This window comes from Micropterus dolomieu, linkage group LG07 (assembly GCF_021292245.1).
Source record: "Micropterus dolomieu isolate WLL.071019.BEF.003 ecotype Adirondacks linkage group LG07, ASM2129224v1, whole genome shotgun sequence".
Lineage (NCBI taxonomy): Eukaryota > Metazoa > Chordata > Actinopteri > Centrarchiformes > Centrarchidae > Micropterus > Micropterus dolomieu.
This window is the reverse complement of record NC_060156.1, coordinates 17,914,867-17,925,170: the sequence shown is the minus strand read 5'-3', so window position 1 is coordinate 17,925,170 and position 10,304 is coordinate 17,914,867. Positions and strand designations below refer to the sequence as shown.

The 10,304-nt window shown below is 38.2% G+C and overlaps 1 protein-coding gene across 5 annotated transcripts; it reads left to right on the top strand.

Moving 5' to 3' along the window:
- Positions 1-1,378: 1,378 nt before the first annotated feature.
- phf11 (PHD finger protein 11) lies at positions 1,379-10,271 on the top strand. 5 transcript variants are annotated; one of them, XM_046054157.1, is made up of 19 exons: positions 1,379-1,424; positions 1,513-1,674; positions 3,128-3,232; positions 3,330-3,463; positions 3,636-3,664; positions 3,758-3,822; positions 4,336-4,406; positions 4,534-4,583; positions 4,662-4,738; positions 4,846-4,868; positions 5,388-5,461; positions 5,566-5,654; positions 5,780-5,787; positions 6,246-6,280; positions 6,360-6,415; positions 6,924-7,080; positions 7,555-8,067; positions 8,166-8,237; positions 9,854-10,271. In XM_046054157.1, the coding sequence occupies exons 2-19, from the start codon at positions 1,564-1,566 to the stop codon at positions 9,928-9,930; spliced, it is 1,746 nt and encodes a 581-aa protein (XP_045910113.1). In that variant the 5' UTR covers positions 1,379-1,424; positions 1,513-1,563; the 3' UTR covers positions 9,931-10,271. The 5 variants fall into 5 exon arrangements, with proteins under 5 accessions (XP_045910113.1, XP_045910112.1, XP_045910115.1 ...); XM_046054156.1 differs by lacking the exon at positions 1,379-1,424 and having other exon boundaries at positions 1,431-1,674; XM_046054159.1 differs by lacking the exons at positions 1,379-1,424; positions 4,336-4,406 and having other exon boundaries at positions 1,431-1,674; positions 4,571-4,583.
- The last annotated feature ends 33 nt before the right edge of the window (positions 10,272-10,304 follow it).

Here is a 10,304-nt window from a genome sequence, read left to right as displayed (position 1 = left end):
AATTTCACAGTATAGTAAAGTGATCTTCCTCTAGTCATACACTTGTCTGTATATTTTTTATGAAGAACAGAGAAATCCCTGAGATTATAATACAATAGATGTATGAATGGGCCAGCAGGACTGATCTCAATGCATCTTTGAAAGTGGAGAAAGATTTGTGATCACATGTGGATGACAGTTTTGTTCATCTGCATTAATTCACCCGGAAGTTTAATTCCACTGTTGCTGTAAATAAAAAAAGAGGGAGAGACATAAATACTTGTTTAGCTTGAATGAATGTTTTCTGAGAATCTAATCACCCCCTGTCCTCTGCTTTTTCCGCTTTACGTGTGTTTATTTATTTGTAAAAAAAACTGAAAAGGCCACATATATGTAGTCTCTTTAATTTGCTTCTCATCTCTTCCTGTCTGTCATTAGAAACCTGTTCTGCCACCAGCTGCCCAGACTTTGTGTATGAGCTTTTGCAGTCTCTGGTGGCCCAATGGTCAAACTCTGTGGGGTTTTCATGTACACTGCAGTTTCTCCTTGTGATTAATCAGTGATCACTGTATAGTGCTAACTTATTCCCTGAGGAGGGATCGTGTTCTGAATGTAGATATTGTTCATTAATATCTGTCGGTCATCAAATGTTTGTTATCTGAGATGCTATATTGTACATTAAGTATGGTGATGTCACTTTTTTACATAAACAACTTTGATTATTCAGTCACTGTCTCTTTTTTGTCTATGAGTGAAGACTTAATACCTGATTTCACTGTATGTCTTATGTCTTGTCTTAATTTAGCTGCTTATAGCTCAATACTGATCCCTTCTTCTATGACTAAAGTAAATTATGCATTTCTGAAACATCTGGAGCAGTTGTGGGTGCAGATGTCATGCACATGGGCAGACAAGGCGAAATCCCTGGGACCATGCAGAAATGAAAGTGAAACTTCTCAACAGGGTTGCCAAGTTTGTTAAAACCCACTATTTATACCTATACAGAGTTTGAAACTACCGTACACAACTATAATATACATTGTCGGGAAAAGTACAAATCTAATCTTTTATTCTTTTAATTTGTAGACAGTGAAATAAGGCACATTAGCAGTTGAAAGTGAATTGATTATGGTCAGAAAATGTTTTTATAAAGCAACAAATCTTGGGTGACTACAGCAGATGAAAACTCTCCACATAAAGCTTTCCGTGAAAGAAAATGATTGTGAAAATGAAAACATGTTTGTTAGAATATAATTAACCGTATCAGTATTTCTAAAATGCTGGCCACAATAATGATCATCTTGTGGGGAAAACATAATGCAGTTATGCAAAGAAGATCTGTGTCAACACGACTCGAGTGAAGAGATTAAACTAACCTGTGGGGGATATTTTGGATAAAACCTGGCAACCGCCAACCGAAGGAATGGGCGGCGAAATAACGTGAGGTATAGTAAAGTTTGTAGGAGCCAGACTGAACACAGCCGCTGTGATAGTGTGGATTCATGTAAATTATCTGTAATCCTGTTTCCATAGAAGAAACGCCTTCTTTTTAGACACATCTGCCGTTAAAGTTAGTCGATAGAAATGGGCCGCGGGGACAAAGTGTTCTGCGTTCTTTGTCAGAGGTCCGAAGAGACGGAGATAACCGGAGCTTTATCGACTAAACAAGAAGTCACTGCTCATCAGAACTGTTTGGTAAATATTATCATGTTTTTTTCCTCTTGATTTTTCATTCTGAAGGGTAGCTAATGAGCTGAAGTCAGCAAGCCAGGTTAAGTGTTATGGGTTGAATACTGTCGCTCGACCCTCCTTGTGCGAAAAGGAGGCGAAGTTGAACGATGAGCAGATAATATTGCGGCAGATAATAGAGCAGAAAAGCCACTAGCTGTGGCCGAGATGCAAAGTGTGCAGCGCCTCTACAACATTACTTGAGGATGTGGTAATGATGGGCACATGTTTTGCATTCAAATTTGATGCAATAGTTTGTATCGTTGCCAAGAATACTTTAAAGCTGATGATACACGGAACAACCTTTAGAGCAATCGTGCAGGGCAACGTTGCCGTCAGTGGTAATGAGTAAAGATTACTACCGTAATCCCCTATGCTATGTCAACTTGAATTAAAGTTGAGTTGCCCTTCATTAATGTTTTCCGTAACAACTTTAAGCTTGGACCCAAAAGCACAACTCAGAGATCAGGCAGGTAAAGTAAAATGCTGTTCCGTTGTCAGAAACAGGCAATGATCAAAACCAGGTAGACTTGAAAGAAAGGGTAAACGTATCTTGACAGGGAGCAGGCGAAGAGGCAGCAGTCCAAAAGGCAGGCAGAGGTCCAAATGAGCAGGGATAGACAGGCAGGGGCAAAAGCAACAAGCTTGTGAGACAACCTGATGGGATGAATAGGAATGGGCGGTAAATATATATTTATACGCAAGACTAATGAGGAAGTGGAAACAGGTGAGGAGGAGGTTATGTTCACAATTTCAGATTTAAATCATCTATTTCACTGAACCAAAAACTATACTGATTTTGGGACAGTGTCAGACCTAAATGCAGTTCTTGAGTATGTTGACATATGCTGCATCAAGTTTAAAGTTAAGAGCTCTACAATAAGTAGTTTTCATGTTAGAAATAAACTGGAGACAATGAGTGGTAAAACATATTAACTTTTTACACCATTAGCCATTCCTCTCTTGCCCTTTTTTTGCATTAACATTGTTGCATTTGCCATAATCATTTTTTTTCTGTTCTTCACAAACTGTTCCTCTTGACTGAAGTAGGCGGCATGTGATGGGCCCATTAAATGCAGGAGAAGACTCAGATGATGTGCCAAACGCCCCCTTTTATGGGAATGTTCAAAGAACCTGATATAGAAGACCGAGGTTTACAAAGAAAGCTTATAACCACCATCAGCATACACATCATCGAGCCAGCTTACACAAAGAAAGCCTGGCTAAGTTTACCTTGTAGTACCCTCGGATAATAAATGTGGCACAGGAGTCAGGCTGACGTGATATAGATGTTCAATAAGGTCTTCATTTACAACTGATGTTTATTACTCTTCCTACCGTGAAACACATGTTTATCTTTGAATTACAGTGTTATTAACCAAAACATTTTGTCCTCTGTCCTGTTGTTTCTGTTGTACAGTTATATTCCTCTGGTATTTATTGCCGGGATTCTCCAGAGTTTGACGATCTGTTTGGTTTCTCTGTGGATGATGTGCTGGATGAGGTCAGACGAGGAAGATTACTGGTAAAGATTGTTGTCTTTTTCAGATATGAATTGGCCTAATCTATTAACTGTATGCTGGAAGCTGTTCTGAGTTGTGTTACTTGTTTGTTTGCATTAGGTGTGTAAGAAATGTAAGAAAAAGGGTGCCACTGCTGGGTGTGAAGTCAAACGCTGCAAGAAGTCCTATCACTACCCCTGTGCTGTTCAAGATGGAGCTAAGATTATTGAGAATGCAAACAAAGGGAACTATGGGTTAGTCTAACATAACTGTTTGCCTGTATGTCTAGAAAATAGTCTGATAAATACACCCTGTACTGTATTATGTGTATTTTGTGAAAGAAACATCTATGTTTAATTGCATTTGAAAATAAAGTAATCAAAATAACTGATTGTAAAACTATCTTCATGTGTTTTCATGCTTCAGGCTATACTGCTTGAAACACCGTCAGGAAAGTAAGTGGGCGTCTCTGGATTTCGGTCTTCGGTAAACACCTTTTGTTTACTGTTATTCATATTATGTGCTGAATTCTTCTTTTTCATTTCCAGATCAAAACAACGGTTCTGTAAAGTCCCGAACTTCCAAAAATGCCAATGAAGCTGGATCATCTAAGGTTTGACTGATGGACTATCTCCTACATATACTTAAGGCAAATCATTGAAAACTGCAAATAAAAAAATAAATACAAAAGACTCACAAACAGTTGGGCACTGTAGTTTTCAGCAAGCATCACTCAAGCAGGAAGAAATAGTGCATTAGTAGTAGTAGTAGAAGTAGTATGTAGTAGTGTTTACGATAATGATGGAACATGTCAGCCAGTGCAATGATGTGACTAATTTTTTAACAATTTGTGGACAACAAAGGATGGCACAGTGGAATAATCTATATAAGGGTTTGGATACACAGACAATATTTCTTAATAGGATAATAATAATGTGTTTTTCATTTGCCCATACAGAAGTATTTTATTTTTGTGTTTACTTCTGGAAGTAAATTGTAATTCCATTTTTCTGTAGCACAAACATTTAATGTTTCAATAACTGGTACAGGTCAAGACACAAGAGGGTTTTCATCTGGCCCAAACCCTGTTTGGCAAGTAATGGTATCCATGTTTTATTTTAATGAGGTATACTGCCTTGCCTGTGAGAAGACTGAGGGAAATATCAGATTGGAAAGTTTGTCTAATAGCATCATTATGTAAGTATGTTTACATTTTGCAAACGTCTTTCTTTATAAGTCAATAACTATAAATATTTCTATGTTTCTAATCTGCTCTTAAAAGCAATATCTGATCACGTTGTAACAAACAGACATGTGTTTTTAGGTTATATTGTGACAAACATGCTCCTCCTTCGCAAAAGAGGAACACTACAGGTAAGTCCTGCTCAGAACACACGTGTGGCTGTTTGTTCTTCTTACTATGACAAATTAAATATTTTTTCTTCTTAACAGATGATTCCACAGCAGCCGGACCGTCTGCGTACAGCAGTGACTCCAACTCATCCAGCAGTGTGTCGTGTTTGTCTAAGGTACACATAGTCTCCATAGTCACTTTAAATAAAGCTTTTAGTGCCATTACATTTCTCTTTAGAATGATTCAGTGATTTTAATCATTCTGCTTTTGCTTTTGAAACAGAGACGGTTGAGTTTCAATGACAAGTAAGTGTTTCATCATTTGCATGCTGAACTTGCTTTTTTCCTTCAATGAAACAAATGGTGCAAAAGTTTTAGGAAGGCGTGGAAAAAACGTCAGAATGCTTTACATACACCTACCATACAGAAAGTAGTCTTCCGTCACATGAATAAGGCCCTCAAGGGACATTTGATAAGAAGTGTAAAAGACACTAAAGGCTATCTAAAATGGTGGGGGGGGGTAATAATAATCACCCTACTCCAAAACCATATGAACAAGGGAAAGAAAACAAGATTAATAGCAAGAAACCTACAAGTGATAGTATGTGGGAGTATATTCTTTGTTTTCTTTCCAAGGCAGCTTATACCTTGACAGTGGGGGACTTAATTTTAATTAAAAGTAGCAGTATTTTAGATTTGCCAATCATTGACAATTTTCCTACATCCTTGCTTTTGTTTCATACAGCCCAATCACTTTTTACTTCCCATTAACTGTTTACAAAGCGTAACAATTTTATTATACCCGATCTCTCTACTCTGTCATAGACAGGAAGGGATCCCCTCTAAGCGGAAATCTAAAGGCTGCAAAAGGATATTATCAGAAGATTCTTCAAATTCAGGTTAACCCACTTACAGTACATGAGAGAATTTAACCTATGTGTGTTTAGCACTCTCGTATGAAGCAGTTACCTTCAAGATTTATCTGGTTTCCTTTCTTCTACAGATGAGAATGAACTTTATACAGAAATGGCAATGTTCGCCCCTTTAGAGTCTGATTTAGACGAAACTGCAAACTCTGTTACAGAGTCTCAGGTACGTCTAATCTTTAAACATTCTTCAGTAACATCATCGTTCAAGGCTGAAGATGTTCAATAATCTGTAATAAATTTTTCTTCTTTCATGTACCCCTCCCCCCTCTTTTCTTGACTGTGCATCAGTTGATCAGGTGAGATCAATCCTCTGTGATCAACTGAACTTATTGGTTTAATTGTTAAAGTAATTTAATGAAGGAAAAAAGTGTAAGTTCCTTGCTGTTTTTTTATTACATAATAGTAAATTAAATACCTTTTGGGATATGTACACTTGGTTGGACAAAAATTATTTTTACATTTCTTTTGTTTACATTTATAGACCAAATGAACACTATAGATTAATCAGAAAAGGTTAGAGTAGAGTAATTGGCAATGCAAACATTAACATTTAGTCTGATAGAACACCACCACAAACTACATCCTCAATCATGAGCACATAGTTTAATTATAACCTCTCTGACACACCATCAACAACTATAAAAAATTAAATGTTAGTTTTTATAAAAGGACTGTTGTATTGGAATGCATTAGGATGTGCAGTTTATTGTGGTCACTCAGTAGAGGATATTTTTTTTTGGTTCTTCATTCACAGAAAAGACAGTAAGAGTCCCACTGCGTCCACCTCAGGTAGGCTGTCACAGCAGATTCAGTATATAAAGAGTATGTAGATGATACATAATTTACAAACTCCTGCTGTCTTCCACAGTAACTCAACTGGAGGTTGCGAGCAGAGATGATGAAGATGAAACTATGATAGATTCAGTGAGTTGCTACATATGCATCATTATTGTCTAATGTTTATCTTACCTGTTAATGTATTTGTCTGTTTTACATTTATTCATTTAGCTGACACTTTTGTCCAAAGCAACTTACAATTGCTATTTATGTCAGAGGTCACACACAGGGTTAAGTGTGTTGCTCAGGGACACAATGGTGGATGGGTCACAGTGGGGTATTGAACCCGGGTCTCTTACACCAAAGGCATAGTCTTATCCATTGTGCCATCACCACCCCTTAACAGCTATAAATTCTCCTCTTTACATATACTTGAGCAGATCTTCTAATTTCTCCTTTAGTCCTGGAGTAGATTCTCTCTGATAGTCACAATGTTACCTCATGTTAAAGCTAATTTGAATTAGTCTGCCTCAGAAGCATATTTAACCCCAAGAGTCTATATACATTGTTATATGTGATTCTTGTATTGTATATCATCAGCACCAGCAGAACAGTATTAAACCATCTGACATGAAATATGTTTGCTTTGTCTCAGGATGCTGAGTCAGAGAGTCTGCTGCTACCTGTGGAGATGTGCATAGAGTCTGGATTGTCACTTGCTGAGACAAGTGCTGCAGACATAGCCGTAACAACTGTAGATCCCGGTGCGATGTCAAAGAAGGCAGTAGAGGTGGTAGACAGAGAAAATAAAGGTAAAGTAAATCAAAATTCAGTATATAAATATAACTGATCAAGACTTTAGATAATAACTCTTAATTGGGTTATACAGTGCATGTATAAGCTAGAAGAAAATATTAGGCTTCTTTATTTTTGATGCTAGCAAGGCTTATCAGCTAATCTGAATATTTTATTTATTTTAATTGTCCTTGTGATTAATGATTGATAAAAATTAAATCCACTTTTGCTGGGGTGGGTGTAGGGGGGCTTTTTTTGGCTTTTGAAGGGGGCGTGACAGAACCACTGATGTAGCTGACATTACAACAGCTCATTTGATGAGTTCTTGCTCCCCTGATGGAAAACTTTCTATTGAAAAATTTGAAATAAATATGGTAACCATTATATAGCACTTGTCTAATTAGATATGGTGGTGTTGCTGGAGGTTGACTCAAAAACCAAACAGGAGTTGTGCAAACTGTGATAACACATGGAGCCGTCTCTTTTCTCAGGGTCCAGTCCTGAGCACAGTTCTGGTCAACACACTGCTGGGCCCTCTGTCCCTCAGCAAAGCACCTCTGGGCCCTCTGTCCCTCAGCAAAGCACCTCTGGGCCCTCTGTCCCTCAGCAAAGCTTCTCTGGGCCCTCTGTCCCTCAGCAAAGCACCTCTGGGCCCTCTGTCCCTCAGCAAAGCATCTCTGGGCCCTCTGTCCCACAGCAAAGGTCCGCTGGGCCCCCTCTCTCTCCTGACCACTCCAAACCCTGCAGTGGTACTGGCTTACCCCAGTGCACCACCATGGCCATTTCCCCACCTTCACCTGAAACCATATGTGTATCCCTCCTCTCTTCCTCTCCTTCTCCCTCTCCTACGGTACGTCGCTCAGACCCAGAGTCTAGTGTAGACTCCACCGGCTTCTGGAAAAGCTGCAATGCAGCAGGATGTACACAGGCCATCTTCACTGATTTCATTAATGAGATGAACCATATCTCCAGCAGAATTCAGTCAGACCAGGCCAGCCAGGAGGGTGAGGGAGGATACAAGACACTCACAAGTTACTGTGACAGCATCTCTGTCTCGCCCTTATTTAACACTGGAATATAAATCTCTCTCTTCTCTTCCCAGATTATGATCTTGCGCTAAAAGTAATGTTGGCTTCTGGGAAACTGGCAGATCTTGTGACCAAACAGCAGAAAGGTAAGTAAACACTAAATGGTGTGGCAATGTTGGTTGGTCCCTTGGTTACACTTTAACTAGAATCATTTTTAACACATTAACATTTAAGTATGCTAATTTTAGCATTCAGTCTCTACGAGGTGAGCCTCACAAGCAGAGTCTGAGATTAGTCGTAACTAATGGAGACAAAGTTGTTGTTTGTTATCCATCCAACAATGCTCTTGTCTAGTAGGTAGTTTTAATTACAATCTTAGTGCTGCTAGTGTAGCTATAAACTTTAAGGGGCCTTCCTTTAGGCTCTAAAACTGTCAAATTGGTTTTGTGCTGGCAAAATGAAAGAAAAGCAGCACAGCTGAAAATTGTTGTTTGCGGGTCACTCAATATGTATTTTAACCCCTCCCTTTTCAGAGGAGCACAATATGTTTATCATTGCTGACTGACCACTGCAGCAGAGGAAATTACGTCGGAAATCTAATATACAATTTGAAAAGCAGCTGTAAAATCTGCCCCACTTCCTTATATTTACATTTTATTGTCTGACTATTGTCAGTGCTTGAAGTAAATAAAAATAGGGGCCAGTATTCCTTCTTCACATGCTGCTATGTAAATGAACAGTTGAACATGAATAGGTGAGTTTAACGTAGTACCCCCTGGGTAATGCAGTTTATTTAAGGGTGGTGATAGGGCAGTGGATAAGATGCATCCCGTCCCATCCCTCCACTGTGACACATCCACCAACGTGTCTCTGAGCAAGACACTTAACCCCTAGTTGCTCCAGAAACATGTAACCTCTGATATAAATAGCAATTGTAAGTCGCTTTGGATAAAAGCGTCAGCTAAAAATGTAAATTTAGAGCCATTATGAATCTTCCAGAGAAGCTGATATGGAGAGGGCAGAAAAGCGTACCAGCAACTTGAGAGAAGTGCCAGTGCGCAAGAAAAAGTCAGAGTAAAAGAGTAAAACGGCGTTTAATGTCTTCAGTGTGGTTATATGATGTGTTTTTTTGTGTGACCTTTTTATGTTGAAATGGCAAGTATTGATTATTGAATCTAATTTAGTCAAAGGGGTTAAAAGTATTTTGGTCCAATCACTGATCGTTGTTGAACTGACATTTGGCTATTCAATTAATTAAAAGTACTATGGAACAACAACATTTTCATTATACTATAAACAAAAAAGACATTATGAAGTAATCGCATGAATAAATTGTATAAAATACATAAATCATCCAATAATTTGTCAAACTATAATGATTTTTATCTCAGAGTTTATACCAGCACATAGATAGATTCAGAATTACTTTGAGATTGTTGTTGCTCTAGCATACAGGTGCTAACTGGCTAATTCTGGTAGCAGTTGTTGAGAGAGGGGTGTACTCACTTTTGTTGCCAACAGTTTTGACAAAAATGGCTGTGTGATGTGTTATTTTGAGACGACAGCAAATTTACAGTGTTATACAAGCTGTACACTCACTACTTTACATTGTAGTGTCCTTTCTTCAGTGTTGTCACATGATATGATCAAATATTTACAAAAATGTGAGGGGTGTACTCACTCTTGTGAGATACTGTATACTAACCTTCAACATTGCCATTTTTGTCGTAATCAAATTATAATGAAAACATTGTTTTGACAGAGTTACAAAGGAAACAAATGGAGCTGCAAAAGGCAGCAGCTGCTATGAAGGACGTCGTGTCAGCACTGAGGAGATGAGTCCATCAGCAGCTGCTGTAAGCATATGGATATCAGTGTTTATGGTTAACTTTTTATTCTTTTTTATCTTTGATTCTCACTGTTTTGTATTTCAAATTACTCACACTGACATTTATATAACAGTATATTTATATATTTTTACTGATTATGCCTTAATATGTAAGAGGGCTGGATGTGGAAATACAACATGGCATTGATAATTCTAAAGCATTTAAAGATTTAAAATGTCTGATTCTTACAATATATTTTATAAATGTAGGAGTTTGTAAGTGGTGCTGTTCCAGTCGGAAAAGATGTCCCATAGGAATATGTCATTACGAAATATATTTTCATTTTAAAAAAAAGGGGGGGGGGGGGGGGGGGGGGGGGGGGAA

What these genes read in the sequence shown, in the direction of transcription:
- phf11 (XM_046054157.1), top strand. Translation starts at nt 1,564, where the DNA reads ATGGGCCGCGGGGACAAAGTGTTCTGCGTTCTTTGTCAGAGGTCCGAA. An exon ending in ATGAAGCTGGATCATCTAAG is followed by an intron (nt 3,823 to 4,335) that starts GTTTGACTGATG and finishes TATTTTAATGAG; the next exon opens with GTATACTGCCTTGCCTGTGA. An exon ending in GGTAGACAGAGAAAATAAAG is followed by an intron (nt 7,081 to 7,554) that starts GTAAAGTAAATC and finishes CTCTTTTCTCAG; the next exon opens with GGTCCAGTCCTGAGCACAGT.